The sequence below is a fragment of the Chiloscyllium plagiosum genome, unplaced genomic scaffold, assembly GCF_037043375.1.
Source record: "Chiloscyllium plagiosum isolate Xiang-an unplaced genomic scaffold, Cpla_swu_hap1 HiC_scaffold_27, whole genome shotgun sequence".
Lineage (NCBI taxonomy): Eukaryota > Metazoa > Chordata > Chondrichthyes > Orectolobiformes > Hemiscylliidae > Chiloscyllium > Chiloscyllium plagiosum.
Window position 1 is genome coordinate 74,210,516 of NW_028270165.1, and position 22,106 is coordinate 74,232,621.

At 47.5% G+C, this 22,106-nt stretch overlaps 1 protein-coding gene across 1 annotated transcript in view; it reads right to left on the bottom strand.

Moving 5' to 3' along the window:
- Positions 1-22,106, bottom strand: part of LOC122545955 (E3 ubiquitin-protein ligase RNF212B-like) — a 442,187-nt gene that overhangs the window by 5,165 nt on the left and 414,916 nt on the right. Inside the window, exon 13 of the mRNA XM_087974890.1 lies at positions 13,733-13,791. Coding sequence (XP_087831016.1) covers positions 13,733-13,791 — 59 coding nt within the window. The remainder of the gene's footprint in view (positions 1-13,732; positions 13,792-22,106) is intronic.

A 22,106-nucleotide genomic window follows, 5' to 3' on the forward strand; every position in this document is an offset into this window, starting at 1 on the left:
TGTAAACCTGAGGGATCTCTGATATCTCTGCATTGTGACACTGTAAACCTGAGGGATCTCTGATATCTCTGCACTGTGACACTCTAAACCTGAGAGATCTCTGATATCTCTGCATTGTGACACTGTAAACCTGAGGGGTCTCTGATATCTCTGCATTGTGACACTGTAAACCTGAGGGATCTCTGATATCTCTGCACTGTGACAGTGTAAACCTGAGGTATCTCTGATAGCTCTTCTCTGTGACACTGTAAACCTGAGGGATCTCTGATATCTCTGCATTGTGACAGTCTAAACCTGTGGTATCTCTGATATCTCTGCATTGTGACACAATAAACCTGAGGTATCTCCGATATCTGTACATTGTGAAACCGGAAACCTGAGGGATCTCTGATATCTCTGCACTGTGATACCGTAAATCAGAGGTATCGCTGATATTTCTGCACTGTGACACTGTAAACCTGAGGGATCTCTGATATCTCTGCACTGTGACACCGTAAATCAGAGGTATCGCTGATATCTCTGCACTGTGACACTCTAAACCTGAGAGATCTCTGATATCTCTGCATTGTGACACTGTAAACCTGAGGGATCTCTGATATCTCTGCACTGTGACACTCTAAACCTGAGAGATCTCTGATATCTCTGCATTGTGACAGTGTAAACCTGAGGGGTCTCTGATATCTCTGCACTGTGACACTGTAAACCTGAGGTGTCCATGATATCTCTGCATTGTGACAGTGTAAACCTGAGGGATCTCTGATATCTCTGCACTGTGACACTGTAAACCTGAGGGATCTCTGATATCTCTGCATTGTGACAGTGTAAACCTGAGGGATCTCTGATATCTCTGCATTGTGACACTGTAAACCTGAGGGATCTCTGATATCTCTGCATTGTGACAGTGTAAACCTGAGGTATCTCTGATATCTATGCGCTGTTACACTGTAAACCCGAGAGATCTCTGCATTGTAACACTGTTAACCTGAGGTATCTCTGATATCTCTGCATTGTGACACTGTAAACCTGAGGGATCTCTGATATCTCTGCATTGTGACACTGTAAACCTGAGGTATCTCTGATATCTATGCGCTGTTACACTGTAAACCCGAGAGATCTCTGCATTGTAACACTGTAAACCTGAGGTATCTCTGATATCTCTGCATTGTAACACTGTTAACCTGAGGTATCTCTGATATCTCTGCATTGTGACACTGTAAACCTGAGGGATCTCTGATATCTCTGCATTGTGACAGTGTAAACCTGAGGGATCTCTGATATCTCTGCATTGTGACAGTCTAAACCTGAGGGGTCTCTGATATCTCTGCATTGTGACACTGTAAACCTGAGGTATCTCCAATATCTGTACATTGTGAAACCGGAAGCCTGAGGGATCTCTGATATCTCTGCACTGTGACACCGTAAATCAGAGGTATCGCTGATATTTCTGCACTGTGACACTGTAAACCTGAGGGATCTCTGATATTTCTGCTCTGTGACACTGTAAACCTGAGGGATCTCTGATATCTCTGCATTGTGACAGTGTAAACCTGAGGTATCTCTGATATCTCTGCACTGTGACACTGTAAACCTGAGGTATCTCTGATATCTCTGCATTGTGACACTGTAAACCTGAGGGATCTCTGATATCTCTGCACTGTGACACTGTAAACCTGAGGGATCTCTGATATCTCTGCATTGTGACACTGTAAACCTGAGGTATCTCTGATATCTATGCGCTGTTACACTGTAAACCCGAGAGATCTCTGCATTGTGACAGTGTAAACCTGTGGTATCTCTGATATCTCTGCATTGTGACACTATAAACCTGAGGTATCTCTGATATCTCTGCTTTGTAACACTGTAAACCTGAGGGATCACTGATATCTCTGCATTGTGACACCGTAAACCTGATGTATCTCTGATATCTCTGCAGTGTGATAGTGTAAACCTGAGGGATCTCTGATATCTCTGCACTGTGATAGTGTAAACCTGAGGGATCTCTGATATCTCTGCATTGTGACACCGTAAACCTAATGTATCTCTGATATCTCTGCACTGTGATAGTGTAAACCTGAGGGATCTCTGATATCTCTGCATTGTGACACTAAACCTGAGGGATCTCTGATATCTCTGCATTGTGAAACCGCAAACCTGAGGGATCTCTGATATCTCTGCATTGTGACAGTGTAAACCTGAGGTATCTCTGATATCTATGCGCTGTTACACTGTAAACCCGAGAGATCTCTGCATTGTAACACTGTTAACCTGAGGTATCTCTGATATCTCTGCATTGTGACACTGTAAACCTGAGGGATCTCTGATATCTCTGCATTGTGACAGTGTAAACCTGAGGTATCTCTGATATCTATGCGCTGTTACACTGTAAACCCGAGAGATCTCTGCATTGTAACACTGTAAACCTCAGGTATCTCTGATATCTCTGCATTGTAACACTGTTAACCTGAGGTATCTCTGATATCTCTGCATTGTGACACTGTAAACCTGAGGGATCTCTGATATCTCTGCATTGTGACAGTGTAAACCTGAGGGATCTCTGATATCTCTGCATTGTGACAGTCTAAACCTGAGGGGTCTCTGATATCTCTGCATTGTGACACTGTAAACCTGAGGTATCTCCAATATCTGTACATTGTGAAACCGGAAGCCTGAGGGATCTCTGATATCTCTGCACTGTGACACCGTAAATCAGAGGTATCGCTGATATTTCTGCACTGTGACACTGTAAACCTGAGGGATCTCTGATATTTCTGCTCTGTGACACTGTAAACCTGAGGGATCTCTGATATCTCTGCATTGTGACACTGTAAACCTGAGGTATCTCTGATATCTATGCGCTGTTACACTGTAAACCCGAGAGATCTCTGCATTGTGACAGTGTAAACCTGTGGTATCTCTGATATCTCTGCATTGTGACACTATAAACCTGAGGTATCTCTGATATCTCTGCTTTGTAACACTGTAAACCTGAGGGATCACTGATATCTCTGCATTGTGACACCGTAAACCTGATGTATCTCTGATATCTCTGCAGTGTGATAGTGTAAACCTGAGGGATCTCTGATATCTCTGCACTGTGATAGTGTAAACCTGAGGGATCTCTGATATCTCTGCATTGTGACACCGTAAACCTAATGTATCTCTGATATCTCTGCACTGTGATAGTGTAAACCTGAGGGATCTCTGATATCTCTGCATTGTGACACTAAACCTGAGGGATCTCTGATATCTCTGCATTGTGACACCGTAAACCTGATGTATCTCTGATATCTCTGCATTGTAACACCGTAAACCTGATCTATCTCTGATATCTCTGCACTGTGTTAGTGTAAACCTGAGGGGTCTCTGATATCTCTGCATTGTGACAGTGTAAACCTGAGGGATCTCTGATATCTCTGCACTGTGATAGTGTAAACCTGAGGGATCTCTGATATCTCTGCATTGTGACACTGTAAACCTGAGGGGTCTCTGATATCTCTGCACTGTGACACTGTAAACCTGAGGTATCTCTGATATCTCTGCATTTTGACAGTGTAAACCTGAGGGATCTCTGATATCTCTGCATTGTGACACTGTAAACCTGAGGGATCTCTGATATCTCTGCACTGTGACACTGTAAACCTGAGGGATCTCTGATATCTCTGCATTGTGACACTGTAAACCTGAGGGATCTCTGATATCTGTGCATTGTGACACTGTAAACCTGAGGGATCTCTGATATCTCTGCATTGTGACACTGTAAACCTGAGGTATCTCTGATATCTCTGCAATGTGACAATGTAAACCTGAGGGATCTCTGATATCTCTGCAATGTGACACTGTAAACCTGAGGGATCTCTGATATCTCTGCAATGTGACACTGTAAACCTGAGGGATCTCTGATATCTCTGCAATGTGACACTGTAAACCTGAGGGATCTCTGATATCTCAGCACTGTGACACTGTAAACCTGAGGGTTCTCTGATATCTCTGCATTGTGACAGTGTAAACCTGAGGTATCTCTGATATCTATGCGCTGTTACACTGTAAACCCGAGAGATCTCTGCATTGTGACACTGTAAACCTGAGGGATCTCTGATATCTCTGCATTGTGACACTGTAAACCTGAGGGATCTCTGATATCTCTGCATTGTGACACTGTAAACCTGAGGTATCTCTGATATCTCTGCACTGTGACACTGTAAACCTGAGGGATCTCTGATATCTCTGCACTGTGACACCGTAAACCTGAGGTATCTCTGATATCTCTGCATTGTGACAGTGTAAACCTGAGGTATCTCTGATATCTATGCATTGTGACACTGTAAACCTGAGGGATCTCTGATATCTCTGCAATGTGACAATGTAAACCTGAGGGATCTCTGATATCTCTGCAATGTGACACTGTAAACCTGAGGGATCTCTGATATCTCTGCAATGTGACACTGTAAACCTGAGGGATCTCTGATATCTCTGCAATGTGACACTGTAAACCTGAGGGATCTCTGATATCTCAGCACTGTGACACTGTAAACCTGAGGGATCTCTGATATCTCTGCACTGTGACACTGTAAACCTGAGGGATCTCTGATATCTCTGCATTGTGACAGTGTAAACCTGAGGTATCTCTGATATCTATGCGCTGTTACACTGTAAACCCGAGAGATCTCTGCATTGTGACACTGTAAACCTGAGGGATCTCTGATATCTCTGCATTGTGACACTGTAAACCTGAGGGATCTCTGATATCTCTGCATTGTGACACTGTAAACCTGAGGTATCTCTGATATCTCTGCACTGTGACACTGTAAACCTGAGGGATCTCTGATATCTCTGCACTGTGACACTGTAAACCTGAGGGATCTCTGATATCTCTGCACTGTGACACCGTAAACCTGAGGTATCTCTGATATCTCTGCATTGTGACAGTGTAAACCTGAGGTATCTCTGATATCTATGCATTGTGACACTGTAAACCTGAGGGATCTCTGATATCTATGCACTGTGACACTGTAAACCTGAGGTGTCTCTGATATCTCTGCATTGTGACAGTGTAAACCTGAGGTATCTCTGATATCTATGCGCTGTTACACTGTAAACCCGAGAGATCTCTGCATTGTGACACTGTAAACCTGAGGGATCTCTGATATCTCTGCACTGTGACACTGTAAACCTGAGGTATCTCTGATATCTATGCGCTGTTACACTGTAAACCCGAGAGATCTCTGCATTGTGACACTGTAAACCTGAGGGATCTCTGATATCTCTGCATTGTGACAGTGTAAACCTGAGGTATCTCTGATATCTATGCGCTGTTACACTGTAAACCCGAGAGATCTCTGCATTGTAACACTGTAAACCTGAGGGATCTCTGATATCTCTGCACTGTGACACTGTAAACCTGAGGGATCTCTGATATCTCTGCATTGTGACACTGTAAACCTGAGGTATCTCTGATATCTATGCGCTGTTACACTGTAAACCCGAGAGATCTCTGCATTGTGACACTGTAAACCTGAGGGATCTCTGATATCTCTGCATTGTGACACTGTAAACCTGAGGGATCTCTGATATCTCTGCACTGTGACAGTGTAAACCTGAGGTATCTCTGATATCTATGCGCTGTTACACTGTAAACCCGAGAGATTTTTGCATTGTGACACTGTAAACCTGAGGGATCTCTGATATCTCTGCATTGTGACAGTGTAAACCTGAGGTATCTCTGATATCTATGCGCTGTTACACTGTAAACCCGAGAGATCTCTGCATTGTAACACTGTAAACCTGAGAGATCACTGATATCTCTGCACTGTGACACTGTAAACCTGAGGGATCTCTGATATCTCTGCATTGTGACACTGTAAACCTGAGGTATCTCTAGATATCTCTGCACTGTGACACCGTAAACCTGAGGGATGTCTGATATCTCTGCATTGTAACACTGTTAACCTGAGGTGTCTCTGATATCTCTGCACTGTGACACTGTAAACCTGAGGGATCTCTGATATCTCTGCATTGTAACACTGCATTTAAACTAACTCTGCAGGGGCATGGGAACCCAGACTGTAGCTTTAGGGTGCAGGACCTGGAATGTAGGGAGGTTAGGAACATGGCATCAATTTCAAAGGAGGGTGCCTGTAAACAGGAAAGTGGTTTGAAGTGTGTTTACTTCAATGCAAGAAGTATACGAAATAAGGTAGGTGAACTTGCAGCGTGGGTTGGTACCTGGGACTTCGATGTTGTGGCTATTACGGAGACATGGGTAGAACAGGGACAGGATTGGCTGTTGCAGGTTCCAGGGTTTAAATGTTTTAGTAGGGTCAGAGGTGGGGGTAAAAGAGGGGGAGGTGTGGCATTGCTTGTCAAAGATAGTATTACAGCTGTGGAAAGGACGATGGATGAAGACTCGCCATCTGAGGTAGTTTGGGCTGAGGTTAGGAATAGGAAAGGTGAGCTCACCCTGTTAGGAGTTTTTTTACAGGCCTCCTAATAGTCCTAGAAACGTAGAAGAAAGGATTGCGAGGATGATTCAAGAGAAGAGTGAAAGTAATAGGGTGGTTGTTATGGGGGACTTTAACTTTCCTGATATTAATTGGGAAAGCTATAGCTCAAGTTCGTTAGATGGGTCAGTGTTTGTCCAATGTATGCAGGAGGGTTTCCTGACACAATATGTAGACAGGCCAACAAGAGGTGAGGCCATACTGGATTTGGTTCTGGGTAATGAACCAGGCCAGGTGTTAGAATTAGAGGTAGGTGAGCACTTTGGGGACAGTGACCACAATTCGGTGACCTTTACTCTCGTGATGGAGAGGGATAAGTGTGCACTACAGGGCAAGAGTTATAGATGGGGGCAGGGAAATTATGATGCTGTGAGGCATGACTTAGGATGTGTGGCCTGGAAAAGTAAGCTTCAAGGCAAGGGTGTAATTGATATGTGGAGCTTGTTCAAGGAGCAACTATTGAGTGTCCTTGATAAGTATGTGCCCGTCAGGCAGGGAGGAAAGGGTCGTGTGAGGGAGCCGTGGTTTAATAAGGAATTGGAATCCCTTGTTAAATGGAAGAGGGCAGCCTATGTAAAGATGAGGCGTGAAGGTTCAATTGGGGCGATTGAGAGTTATAAGGTAGCCAGGAAGGACCTGAAGAGAGAGCTAAGAGAGCAAGGAGGGGACATGAAAGGTCCTTAGTTGGTAGGATTAGGGAAAACCCTAAGGCTTTCTATAGGTATGTCAGGAATAAAAGAATGACTAGGGTAGGAATAGGTCCAGTCAAGGATAGTAGTGGGAAGTTGCGTGTGGAGGCTGAAGAGATTGGGGAGACACTGAATGAATACTTTTCGTCAGTATTCAACCAGGAACAGGACATTGTTGTCAATGTGAGTACTGAGTCACAATGAAGTAGAATGGATGGCTTTGAGGTATGTAGAGAAGAGGTGTTGGAAATTCTGGAAAGGGTGAAAATAGATACGTCCCCTGGGCCTGATGGCATTTATCCTAGGATTCTCTGGGAAGCAAGGGAGGAGATTGCAGAGCCATTGGCCTTGATTTTTATGTCCTCGTTGTCTACAGGAGTAGTGCCAGAAGATTGGAGGCTAGCAAATGTGGTTCCCTTGTTCAAGAAGGGGAGTAGGGATAACCCTAGTAACTATAGGCCGGTGAGTCTCACTTCTGTTGTGGGCAAAGTCTTAGAGAGAATTGTAAGGGATAGGATTTATGAACATCTGGATAGGAATAATGTGATCAAGGATAGTCAGCATGGTTTTGTGAAGGACAGGTCGTGCCTCACAAACCTTATTGAATTCTTTGAGAAGGTGACTAAGGAGGTGGACGAGGGGAAAGCAGTAGATGTGGTGTATATGGATTTTAGTAAGGCGTTTGATAAGGTTCCCCATGGTAGACTACTGCAAAAAATACGGAGGTATGGCATTGAGGGTGAGTTGGAGGTTTGGATTAGGAGTTGGCTGGCTGGAAGAAGACAGAGGGCAGTAGTTGATGGCAAATGTTCATCTTGGAGAGCCGTCACTAGTGGTGTTCCGCAAGGATCTGTTTTGGGACCATTGCTGTTTGTCATTTTTATAAATGACCTGGAGGAGGGGTTAGAAGGTTGGGTGAGTAAGTTTGCGGATGATACGAAAGTCGGAGGAGTTGTAGACAGTGAGGAAGGATGTGGCAGGTTACAGCGGGATATAGATAAGCTGCAGAACTGGGCAGAAAGGTGGCAAATGGAGTTCAATGTAGCTAAGTGTGAGGTGATTCACTTTGGTAAGTGTAATAAAAAGATGGGGTACTGGGCTAACGGTCGGATACTTGGTAGTGTGGATGAGCAGAGGGATCTTGGTGTCCATGTACACAAATCTTTGAAAGTTGCCACCCAGGTAAATAGTGCGGTGAAGAAGGCATATGGCGTACTGGCTTTTATTGGTAGAGGAATTGAGTTCCGGAGTACTGAGGTCATGTTGCAGTTGTATAGGACTCTGGTGCGGCCACATCTGGAGTATTGTGTGCAGTTTTGGTCGCCATACTATAGGAAGGATGTGGAGGCACTGGAACGGGTGCAGAGGTGGTTTACCAGGATGTTGCCTGGTATGGTAGAAAGGTCGTATGAGGAAAGGCTGAGGCACTTGGGGTTGTTTTCATTGGAGAAAAGAAGGTTTAGGGGTGACTTGATAGAGGTGTACAAGATGATTAGGGGTTTAGATAGGGTCGACAGTGAGAATCTTTTTCCACGTATGGAGTCAGCTATTACAAGGGGGCATAGCTTTAAATTAAGGGGTGGTAGGTATAGGACAGATGTTAGGGGTAGGTTCTTTACTCAGCGAGTCGTGAGTTCATGGAATGCCCTGCCAGTAGCAGTGGTGGACTCTCCCCCATTATGGGCATTTAAGCGGGCATTGGATAGGCGTATGGAGGATAGTGGGCTAGTGTAGGTTAGGTGGGCTTGGATCGGCGCAACATCGAGGGCCGAACGGCCTGTACTGCGCTGTATTCTTCTATGTTCTATGTTAACCTGAGGTATCTCTGATATCTCTGCATTGTGACACTGTAAACCTGAGGTATCTCTAATATCTCTGCGTTGTGACAGAGTAACCCAGAGGGATCTCTGTTATCTCTGCACTGTGACACTGTAAACCTGAGGGGTCTCTGATATCTCTGCATTGTGACAGTGTAAACCTGAGGGGTCTCTGATATCTCTGCTCTGTGACACTGTAAACCTGAGGGATGTCTGATATCTCTGCACTGTGACACTGTAAACCTGAGGTACCTCTGATATATCTGCATTGTAACACTGTAAACCTGAGGTATCTCTGATATCTCTGCAGTGTGACACTGTAAACCTGGGTATCTCTGATATCTCTGCATTGTGACACTGTAAACAAGAGGGGTCTCTGATATCTCTGCATTGTGACATTGTAAACCTGAGGGATCTCTGATATCTCTGCACCGTGACAGTGTAAATCTGAGGTATCTCCGATATCTCTGCACTGTGACACCGTAAACCTGAGGTATCTCTGCATTGCGACAGTGTAAACCTGAGGTGTCTCTGATATCTCTGCACCGTGACAGTGTAAACCTGAGGGATCTCTGATATCTCTGCATTGTGACACTGTAAACCTGAGGTATCTCTGATATCTCTGCACTGTGACACTGTAAACCTGAGGGATCTCTGATATCTCTGCACTGCGACACTGTAAACCTGAGGGATCTCTGATATCTCTGCACTGCGACACTGTAAACCTGAGGGATCTCTGATATCTCTGCACTGCGACACTGTAAACCTGAGGGATCTCTGATATCTCTGCATTGTGACACTGTAAACCTGAGGGATCTCTGATATCTGCATTGTGGCAATGTAAACCTGAGGTGTCTCTGATATCTCTGCACTGTGACACTGTAAACCTGAGGGATCTCTGATATCTCTGCATTGTGACACTGTAAACCTGAGGTATCTCTGATATCTCTGCACTGTGACACTGTAAACCTGAGGGATCTCTGATATCTCTGCATTGTGGCAGTGTAAACCTGAGGGATCTCTGATATCTCTGCACTGTGACACCGTAAACCTGAGGGATCTCTGATATCTCTGCATTGAGGCAGTGTAAACCTGAGGGATCTCTGATATCTCTGCACTGTGACACCGTAAACCTGAGGGATCTCTGATATCTCTGCACTGTGACACCGTAAACCTGAGGGATCTCTGATATCTCTGCATTGAGGCAGTGTAAACCTGAGGGATCTCTGATATCTCTGCACTGTGACACTGTAAACCTGAGGGATCTCTGATATCTCTGCACTGTGACACCGTAAACCTGAGGTGTCTCTGATATCTCTGCACTGTGACACTGTAAACCTGAGGGATCTCTGATATCTCTGCATTGTGGCACTGTAAACCTGAGGGGTCTCTGATATCTCTGCATTGTGACACCGTAAACCTGAGGGGTCTCTGATATCTCTGCATTGTGGCACTGTAAACCTGAGGGATCTCTGATATCTCTGCATTGTGACACCGTAAACCTGAGGGGTCTCTGATATCTCTGCATTGTGACACCGTAAATCAGAGGTATCGCTGATATCTGTACATTGTGAAATCGGAAACCTGAGGGATCTCTGATATCTCTGCATTGTGACACCGTAAACCTGAGGTATCTCCGATATCTGTACATTGTGAAATCGGAAACCTGAGGGATCTCTGATATCTCTGCATTGTGACACTGTAAACGTGAGAGATCTCTGATATCTCTGCATTGTAACACTGTAAACGTGAGGGTTCTCAGATGTCTCTGCATTGTGACACTATAAACCTGAGGGATCTCTGATATCTCTGCATTGTGACACTGAATCCTGAGGGATCTCTGATATCTCTGCATTGTGACACTGTAAACCTGAGGTGTCTCTGATATCTCTGCATTGTGACACTGTAAACCTGAGGGATCTCTAATATCTCTGCACTGTGACACTGTAAATGTGAGGGATCTCTGATATCTCTGCACTGTGACACTGTAAGCCTGAGGTATCTCTGATATCTCTGCACTGTGACACTGTAAACCTGAGGTATCTCTGATATCTCTGCATTGTGACACTGTAAACCTGAGGTATCTCCGATATCTGTACATTGTGAAACCGGAAACCTGAGGTATCTCTGATATATCTGCATTGTGACACTGTAAACCTGAGGGATCTCTGATATCTCTGCACTGTGACACTGTAAACCTGAGGGATCTCTGATATCTCTGCATTGTGACACTGTAAACCTGAGGGATCTCTGATATCTCTGCATTGTGACACTGTAAACCTGAGGGATCTCTGATATCTCTGCATTGTAACACTGTAAACCTGAGGGATCTCTGATATCTCAGCACTGTGACACTGTAAACCTGAGGGATCTCTGATATCTCTGCATTGTGACACTGTAAACCTGAGGGATCTCTGATATCTCTGCATTGTAACACTGTAAACCTGAGGGATCTCTGATATCTCAGCACTGTGACACTGTAAACCTGAGGGATCTCTGATATCTCTGCATTGTGACACTGTAAACCTGAGGTATCTCTGATATCTCTGCACTGTGACACTTTAAACCTGAGGTATCTCTGATATCTCTGCACTGTGACACTTTAAACCTGAGGTATCTCTGATATCTCTGCACTGTGACACTTTAAACCTGAGGTATCTCTGAATTGTGACACTGTAAACCTGAGGGATCTCTGATATCTAGATTAGATTAGATTACATTACAGTGTGGAAAAGGCCCTTCGGCCCAACAAGTCAACACCGACCCGCCGAAGCGCAACCCACCCATACCCCTACATTTACCCCTTACCTAACACTACGGGCAATTTAGCATGGCCAATTCACCTGACCTGCACATCTTTGGATTGTGGGAGGAAACCGGAGCACCCGGAGGAAACCCACGCAGACACGGGGAGAATGTGCAAACTCCACACAGTCGCCTAAGGCGGGAATTGAACCCGGGTCTCCGGCGCTGTGAGGCAGCAGTGCTAACCACTGTGCCACCGTATCTCTGCACTGTGACAGTTTAAATCTGAGGTATCTCTGATATCTCTGCTCTGTGACACTGTAACCTGAGGGATCTCCGATATCTCTGCATTGTGACACTGTAAACCTGAGGTATCTCTGATATCTCTACATTGTGAAAGCGTAAACCTGAGGTATCTCTGATATGTCTGCACTGTGACCGTGTAAACCTGAGGGGTCTCTGATATCTCTGCATTGTGACAGTGTAAACCTGAGGGGTCTCTGATATCTCTGCACTGTGACACCGTAAACCTGAGGGATCTCTGATATCTCTGCACTGTGACACCGTAAACCTGAGGGGTCTCTGATATCTCTGCATTGTGACAGTGTAAACCTGAGGGGTCGCTGATATCTCTGCACTGTGACACTGTAAACCTGAGGGATCTCTGATATCTCTGCATTGTGACACTTTGAACCTGAGGGATCTCTGATATCTCTGCACTGTGACACTGTAAACCTGAGGGATCTCTGATATCTCTCCTCTCTGACAGTGTAAACCTGAGGGATTTCTGATATGTCTGCATTGTGACAGTGTAAACCTGAGGAATCACTGATATCTCTGTATTGTGACACTGTAAACCTGAGGTATCTCTGATATCTCTGTATTGTGACACTGTAAACCTGAGGGATCTCTGATATCTCTGCATTGTGACAGTGTAAACCTGAGGGATCTCTGATATCTCTGCATTGTGACACTGTAAACCTGAGGTATCTCTGATATCTCTGCACTGTGACACTGTAAACCTGAGGTATCTCTGATATCTCTGTATTGTGACACTGTAAACCTGAGGTATCTCTGATATCTCTGCACTGTGACACTGTAAACCTGAGGTATCTCTGATATCTCTGTATTGTGACACTGTAAACCTGAGGTATCTCTGATATCTCTGCACTGTGACACTGTAAACCTGAGGGGTCTCTCATATCTCTGCACTGTGACACCGTAAACCTGAGGTATCTCTGATATCTCTGCATTGTGACACTGTAAACCTGAGGGATCTCTGATATCTCTGCACTGTGACAGTGTAAACCTGAGGGATCTCTGATATCTCTGCATTGTGACAGTGTAAACCTGAGGGATCTCTGATATCTCTCCTCTCTGACACTGTAAACCTGAGGGGTCTCTGATATCTCTGCATTGTGACAGTGTAAACCTGAGGGATCTCTGATATCTCTGTATTGTGACACTGTAACCCTGAGGGATCTCTGATATCTCTATATTGTGACACACCTGAGGCAGGTCCGTGTGTGAAATCAACATCCCGAGGAAGTGCTGGATGTGGGTACAGTCGAAAAGGCATTTGGACGAGTACATGAATAAGAAAGTTTGTGGGGCGCGGGGGTGCGGAATATGGGCCGAGCGCAGGCAGGGTGGGACTTGTTTAGTTTGGGATTATGGTCGGCATGGACCGGTCGGAATGAAGGGTCTGTTTCCGTGCTGTACATCGCTCCGACTCTAAATCACGACATTCCTTCGGACCGCTGGCTCACTCATGATGGGCTGAATGGCCTCCTTCATTCCCCCACACCAATTCTGCGATTCCGCAATCTGGGACCTTTCAGTGCCTCTGATACAAACACTGGGACCCACCCCCATCACCCCCTCCGGGTCAATCTCTGTCACTGTTGTGATGCTGAGTCTCGGAAAGCCCATGATATTGGCGTCCCCCGCTCCCCCACCCCCGGTTTAATTGATGATGTTTTACCTGAATCGGGCGTCGGGGTTCGCTGGTCACTGAAGGGGCACGATGGCTGTCATTCAGTCCTGGAAAAGACAAAGGGGTCTCAGTTGGCATTGCCCACCTTGAATCTCGCCAAAATGGAAGGCACTTGGTCCTGCAGTTATCAAGACCAACACCGGGAATGCCAAATCTCAAACAATCACCACCATTTACACCACGGCAGAGATTTCAGTTGACGGTGTGGCCACTCGACACTGGTTGCTGGAGGCAGAGTACAGACCCATATCAAACCAGCCCGGTGTTCACAATCAAAACATCTCCGGTTCAACACAACGCTGAACAACTCTGAGTGCACCAACGGCCGTCCTAATAATCAGGTTAAGATAATCCGTCATAGAGTCATACAGCACGGAGACCGACCCTTCAGCCCAACTCGTCTATGCTGACCCAGATATCCCTAACCTAATCTAGTCCCAGCTGCCAGCACTTGGCCCATGTCCCTCCAAACCCTCCCTATCCATGTCCCCATCCAGATGCCTTTTCAATGCTGTCATTGTACCAGCCTCCACCACTTCCTCTGGCAGCTCATTCCATACACGCACCACCCTCTGTGTGAAAATGCTGCCCCTTAGGTCTCTTTTATATCTTTCCCCTCTCACCCTAAACCTATGCCCCTCTAGTTCTGGACTCCCTGACCCCAGGGAAAATTTCTTGTCTATTTATCCTCCCCATGTCTCCTCATGATTTTATAAACCTCTAAGGTTTGTTGAAGAATGCAGGAGCCTGGAATACCCCATTGCTTTCTCCATGATAACACCTTGACCAGTCAGAATCACTGTGCCAACCAATCTCCAACCTCTCCCATCGGGGGGAAGGTACAGCAGCCTGAACACACGCACCAGCTGGTTTCCAAACAGGTTCTACCCGCCTGTTGTTAGAATACTGAATGGACTCACAAACTCTTCCTCTCGCTTGTCTCTGTGTTTACGTTTTTGCCGCTGTTTACCTATTACTTACTAATCGATGTGACTTCACTCTGCGATCTGCCTGTATTGCTCACAAGACAAAGCTTTTCACTGTGTCCCAGTACATGGGACAATAAATTCAGTTCAGTTCCGTTCAATCCAATCCAATCTGCACCGTCCAATATAGATTGTTGTGATTGTCTGAAATTTGCCTTTCTTGCATCCTCCTGAAGAACGCGACATGGAAAAGCTTTTGCCCAGATTGTCAGTGATTAAAACAAACCCGCTGGCCCCATGGGTCATCACTCAGTCAGGAGAAGCCTCCAGTGATGATCCCAGGCTGCTCCAACATTCTAAACCTGCTGACACAGCAGAGCAGTGACCGGGAAAGGAAACCTTCCTAATAAGGGAGCTGGGAGAGAAAGGGAGGCTGGAAAAGGCAGTGCCTCTTGAGTTGTGAGGGGTTGGGGAGGAGAGATCAGACTCCTCAGCGGGACAGCGAGGAGGGCAGCAGCACGGTGGGCTGAGGACTCCGAGGGAGAGAAGGGAGGTCACAGTGACTACTGAGATGGGCAACACGGTGGGGGGGGGGGGGAAAGGGAAAGAGAGAGAGAGAGAGAGAGCAAATCCAAGATGGGAAATAGGGGGAAGGGGAAGAAACCGCAGTCGGAGATTCAGGGAAGAGACAGGTTGTTTGGGAGGCGGAGGGGGGAAGGGAGAGAGAGAGAGAATTCCATCAGGGTGGGTGGGGAGGAGTCGGAGGAGAGAAAGAGAGAGAGACAGAGGTAGAGACAGAGAGGGACAGTGTATGTGTGTGTCTGTGTGTGTGCATGTGTCTGTGAGTGTGTGTGCGTGAGAGCGTATGCGTGTGAGCGTGTGTGCATTTGCGTGAGTGTGTGTGTGCATGACTGTGTGCGTGAGTGTGAGTCCGAGTGTGTGCGTGTGTGTGAGCGTGTGAGTGTGTGCGTGTGTGAGAGTGTGCGAGTCCGTGTGTGTGTGTGCGTCTGTATGAGTGTGTGTGCATGTGTGTGTGTCTGAGTGTGAATGTGTGTGTGCGTGTGAGTGTGTGCGTGTGTGAGAGTGTGCGCGTGTGAGAGTGTGCGCGTGTTTGCCTGAGTGCATGTGCGAGTGTGTGCATATGAGTGTGTTTGTGTGAGTGTGTGAGCGTGTGTGTGTGCGAGTGTGTGAGAGTGTGTGTGCGTGTATGAGAGTATGTGAGTGTGTCTGAGAGCGAGAATATGCGCATGTATGCGTGTGAGTTGTGTGCATGTGAGTGAGTGTATATGCGTGTGTGAGAGTGTGCGTGTGAGAGTGTGTATGTGAGTGTGTGCGTGAGTGTGTGTGCGTGTGTGCATGTGAGCGAGCATGCCTGTGTGTGTGTGTGTGCGTGAGTGTGAGTCCGTGTGTGTGTGTGAGTGTGAGTCCATGTGTGTGTGGGTGTCTGCGTGTATGTGTGTGTGTGTATGTGTGCGCGTGTGTGTGTATGAGAGTGAGTGTGTGTGCTTGACTGTGTACGTGTGAGTGTGAGTCCGTGTGTGTGTTTGTGATGTTTTTTTGTGTGTGGGTGTCTGTGTGTATGCGTGAGTATGAGAATGTGTGTGTGAGAGTGTGTGTGTGAGTGTGTGTGTGTGCGCATGTGAGAGAGCGTGCGTGAGTGTGTGCGTGTATGTGAGTGTGTGTGCGTATGTGAGTGTGTGTGTGCCTGTGTGAGAGTGTGCTTGTGTGAGTGTGTGGATGTCTGTGTATGTGTGCATGTGAGTGTGTGAGCGTCTATGTGTGTGTGTGAGTGTGCATGTGAGTGTGTGTGTGTGTCAGTGTGTGTGCATGTGTGAGTCTGAGCATGTGAGTGTGTGTGCATGAGTGTGCGTGTGTGAGAGTGTGTGTGCGTGTGAGTGCGGGTGCGAGTGTGTGTATGTGAGTGTGTTTGTGTGAGTGTGTGCGTGTGAGAGTTTGTGTGTGTGAGCGGGTGTGTGTGCATGAGTGTGTGCGCATATGAGAGTGTGCGTGTGTGTGAGTGCGTGTGAGAGTGTGTGTGTGAGAGAGTGTGAGCGTGTGGGTATGTGTGTGTGCGTGTGTATGAGAGTATGTGAGTGTGCCTGAGAGCGAATGTATGCGTGTGTATGCGTGTGAGTGTGTGTGTGTGCATGTGTGAGAGTGTGTGTGTGCGTGAGTGCATGTGAGCAGGCGTGTGTGTGTACGTATGAAAGTGTGTGTGTGTGCGTGACTGTGTGCGTGTGAGTGTGAGTCCGTGTGTGTGTGAGTCCGTGTGTGTGTGTGTGGGTGTGAGTGAGAGTGTGTGTGCGTGTGGGTGTGTGTGTGTGCGTGTATGAGAGTATGTGAGTGTGTCTGAGAGCGAGAGTATGCGCATGTATGCGTGTGTGAGTTGTGTGCATGTGAGTGAGTGTATATGCGTGTGTGAGAGTGTGCGTGTGAGAGTGTGTATGTGAGTGTGTGTGCGTGTGTGGATGTGAGCGAGCGTGCCTGTGTGTGAGTGTGTGCGTGAGTGTGAGTCCGTGTGTGCGTGAGTGTGAGTCCATGTGTGTGTGGGTGTCTGCGTGTATGTGTGTGTGTGTATGTGTGCTCGTGTGCGTGTGTGTGTATGTAGGTGTGCGTATGAGAGTGAGTGTGTGTGCTTGACTGTGTACATGCAAGTGTGAGTCCGTGTGTGTGTTTGTGATGTTTTTTTGTATGTGGGTGTGTGTGGGTGTCTGTGTGTATGCGTGAGTGTGAGAATGTGTGTGTGAGAGTGTGTGTGTGAGTGTGTGTGTGCACATGTGTGCACGTGAGAGAGCGTGCGTGAGTGTGTGCGTGTATGTGAGTGTGTGTGCGTATGTGAGTGTGTGTGTGCCTGTGTGAGAGTGTGCTTGTGTGAGTGTGTGTGGATGTCTGTGTATGTGTGCGTGTGAGTGTGTGAGCGTCTATGTGTGTGTGTGAGTGTGCATGTGAGTGTGTGCGTGTGTCAGTGTGTGTGCATGTGTGAGTCTGAGCATGTGAGTGTGTGTGCATGAGTGTGCGTGTGAGTGTGGGTGCGAGTGTGTGTATGTGAGTGTGTTTGTGTGAGTGTGTGCGTGTGAGAGTTTGTGCGTGTAAGAGTTTGTGTGTGTGAGCGGGTGTGTGTGTGCGTGAGTGTGTGTGTGCATATGAGAGCGTGTGTGAGTGCGTGTGTGTGTGTGTGAGAGGGTGTGGGTATATGTGTGTGCGTGTGAGTGAGTGTGTGCGTGTGTATGAGAGCATGTGAGTGTGTCTGAGAGCGAATGTATGTGTGTGTATGCGTGTGAGTGTGTGAGTTGTGTGGGTGAGCGAGTGTGTGTGTGTGCATGTGTGAGAGTGTGTGTGTGTGCGTGAGTGCATGTGAGCAGGCGTGTGTGTGTGTGTACGTATGAAAGTGTGTGTGTGTGCGTGACTGTGTGCGTGTGAGTGTGAGTCCGTGTGTGTGTGTGAGTGTGTGTGTGAGTGCATGTGTGTGTGTGTGGTGTCTGTGTGTAGGTGTGAGTGTGTGCATGTGTGAGTGTGCGTGTGTGTGTGTGCGCGTGTGAGAGTGTGCGCGCGCGCATGTGTGTGTATGTATGTATGTGTGTGAGTGTGTGTATGTGTGTGTGAGCGAGCATGCGGTGTTTGCGCGCGTGTGCGTATGTGTGTGTGCGTATGAGAGTGAGTGCGTGTGCTTGACTGTGTACGTATCCGTGTGTGTGTGTGTGTGCATGTGAGTGTGTGTGAGTGCGTGTGTGCGTGCGTGCGTACGAGTGTGAGTGTGTATGTGTGCACGCGCGCGTGTGTATGACAGTGTGAGAGTGAGTGTGTGCGCGTGTGTGTGCATATGCATGTGTGTGTGTGTGCGCATGTGTGTGTGCGTGTGTGCATGTGAGCGAGCGTATGTGTGCGTATGAGAGTGTGTGCGCATGTGAGAGCGTGTGTGTGTGCGCGTGTATGTATGTGTGTGTGAGTATGTGTGTGTGTGCCTGCGTGTTCGCGTGTGTGTGTGCGAGCATGTGTGAGAGTGTGTGCGTGTGTGAGTGCGTGAGTGAGAGAGTGTGTGAGTGTCTATGTGCGTGTGTGTGTGCATATGTGTGAGTGAGTGCGTATGTGAGAGTGGGTGAGTGTGTGTGTGTGTGCCTGTGTGAGAGTGTGCTTGTGTGAGTGTGTGTGTGTGTGGATGTCTGTGTATGTGTGCGTGTGAGCGTCTATGTGTGTGTGTGAGTGTGAGTGTGCATGTGAGTATGTGCATGTGTCAGTGTGTGTGCATGTGTGAGTCTGAGCATGTGAGTGTGTGTGCATGAGTATGCGTGTGTGAGAGTGTGTGAGTGCGGGTGCGAGTGTGTGTATGTGAGTGTGTTTGTGAGAGTGTGTGTGGGTGTGTGCGTATGAGAGTTTGTGTGTGTGAGCGGATGTGTGTGTGCGTGAGTGTGTCTGTGCATATGAGAATGTGTGCGTGTGTGTGAGTGCGTGTGTGTGTGTGTGAGAGAGAGTGTGTGCGTGAGTGAGTGTGTGCGTGTGTATGAGAGTATGTGAGTGTGTCTGAGAGCGAATGTATGCGTGTGAGTGTGTGAGTTGTGTGGGTGAGCGAGTGTGTGTGTGCATGTGTGAGAGTGTGTGTGCGTGTGCGTGAGTGCATGTGAGCAGGCGTGTGTGTGTGTACGTATGAAAGTGTGTGTGTGTGCGACTGTGTGCGTGTGAGTGTGAGTCCGTGTGTGCGTGTGAGTGTGAGTCCGTGTGTGTGTGTGAGTGCATGTGTGTGTGTGGTGTCTGTGTGTAGGTGTGAGTGTGTGCATGTGTGAGTGTGTATGCGTGTGTGTGTGCGTGTGAGAGTGTGTGTGTGCGTGCGCATGTGTGTGTATGTATGTATGTGTGTGAGTGTGAGTGAGTGTATGAGTGTGTGAGCGAGCATGCGTGTGTTTGCGCGCGTGTGCGTATGTGTGTGTGCCGATGAGAGTGAGTGTGTGTGCTTGACTGTATACGTGTCCGTGTGTGTGCATGTGAGTGTGTGTATGTAAGTGCGTGTGTGCGTGCGTGCGTATGAGTGTGAGTGTGTATGTGTGCGCGCGTGTGTGTATGACAGTGTGTGAGTGAGTGTGTGCGCGTGTGTGTGCATGTGTACGTGTGTGTGTGCATGTGTGTGTGTGCGTGTGTGCATGTGAGTGAGCGTGTGTGTGCGTATGAGAGTGTGTGCACATGTGAGAGCGTGTGTCTGTGCGTGTGTATGTATGTGTGTGTGAGTATGTGTGTGTGTGCCTGCGTGTTCGTGTGTGCATGTGAGCGAGCGGCGTGTGTGTGCACACGCATGTGAGTGTGTGTGCGTATGAGAGTGAGTGTGTGTGTGTGTGACTGTGTGCGTGTGAGTACATGTGTGTGTGTGAGTGGGTGTCTGTGTGTGTGTGAGTGTGTGTGAATGTGCGCGTGAGTGTGTAAGTGCGTACGTGTGTGTGTATGTATGTATGTGCATGTGAGTGCGTGTGTGTGTGCGAGTGTGCGCACTTGTGTGGGTGTATGAGAGTGTGAGAGTGAGTGTGTGCACGCGTGTGTGTGCGCATGTGAGTATGTGTGAGTGTGTGTGTGCATGTGTGAGTGAATGTGTGTGCGTGTGATAGCATGTGTGTGTGATTGTGTGCGTGTGAGTGTGTGTGAGAGCGTGTGCGTGAGTATGCGCGCGAGAGTGTGTGTGAGTGTGTGTGTGCACGTGTGAGAGCGTGTGTGTGTGTGTGTGTGTGCTAGTGCGTGTGTGCATGTGTATGTGTGTGCGAGCATGTGTGAGAGTGTGTGCGTGTGTGAGTGTGAGATTGAGAGTGTGTGTGGGTGTCTGTGTGCGTGTGTGTGTGCATATGTGTGAGTGTGTGCGTATGTGCGAGTGGGTGAGTGTGTGTGTGAGAGTGGGTGAGAGTGTGTGTGTGTGAAAGTGTGTGTGTGTGTGTGAGAGTGAGTTTGTGCGCGTGTGTGCGTATGAGAGAACGTGTGTGTGTGTGCATGTGTGAGTGTGTGCCTGCGTATGTTTGTGTGTGAGTGCGTGCGTGTGTAGGTTCATGTGTGTGTGTCTGTGTGTGGGTGAGTGAGTGTGTGAGAGAGGGTGTGTGTGTGTGTGTGAGTGTGTGCGAGTGTGAGAGTGTGTGTGTGTTCATGTGAGTGTGTGCGCGTCCTGCACATATGTGTGTATGAGTGTGTGTGAGTGCGTGCATGTGTGTGAGTGGGTGAGTGTGTGTGTGAGGGTGTGTGTATGTGTGTGTGTGTGTGAGAGAGTGTGTGTATGTGTGTGTGTGCGTGTGAGAGTGTGTGCGTGAGATTGTGTGCGTGTGTGAGATTGTGTGCGTGTGTGTGTGTGGTTATGTGAGAGTGTGTGTGTAAGAGAGAAGGTGGGGTGTGTGTGTGTGCGTGTGAGTGTGTGCGAGTGTGAGAGTGTGTGTGTTTTCATGTGAGTGTGTGTGCGTGCTGCGCATATGTGTGTCTGAGTGCGTGTGTGTGTGTGAGTGGGTGAGTGAGTAAGTGTGTATGTGAGGGTGTGTGTATGTGAGAGAGTGTGTGTATGTGTGCGTGCAAAAAATACGGAGGTATGGCATTGAGGGTGAGTTGGAGGTTTGGATTAGGAATTGGCTGGCTGGAAGAAGACAGGGGGTAGTAGTTGATGGTAAAGGTGCATCTTGGAGTGCAGTTACTAGCGGTGTTCCGCAAGGATCTGTTTTGGGACCATTGCTGTTTGTCATTTTTATAAATGACCTGGAGGAAGGGTTAGAAGGTTGGGTGAGCAAGTTTGCGGATGATACGAAAGTCGGTGGAGTTGTAGACAGTGAGGAAGGATGTGTCAGGTTACAGCGGGATATAGATAAGCTGCAGAGCTGGGCAGAAAGGTGGCAAATGGAGTTCAATGTAGGTAAGTGTGAGGTGATTCACTTTGGTAAGAGTAACAAAAAGATGTGGTACTGGGCTAATGGTCGGATACTTGGTAGTGTGGATGAGCAGAGGGATCTTGGTGTCCATGTACACAGATCTCTGAAAGTTGCCACCCAGGTAAATAGTGCGGTGAGGAAGGCATATGGCGTACTGGCTTTTATTGTAGAGGAATTGAGTTCCGGAGTCCTGAGGTCATGTTGCAGTTGTATAAGACTCTGGTGCGGCCGCATCTGGAATATTGTGTGCAGTTTTGGTCGCCATACTATAGGAAGGCTGTGGAGGCACTGGAACGGGTGCAGAGGAGGTTTACCAGGATGTTGCCTGGTATGGTAGGAAGGTCGTATGAGGAAAGGCTGAGGCACTTGGGGCTGTTTTCATTGGAGAAAAGAAGGTTTAGGGGTGACTTGATAGAGGTGTACAAGATAATTAGGGGTTTAGATAGGGTTGACCATGAGAACCTTTTTCCACGTATGGAGTCACCTATTATGAGGGGGCATAGCTTTAAATGAAGGGGGGGGGGGGTAGATATAGGACAGATGTTAGGGGTAGATTCTTTA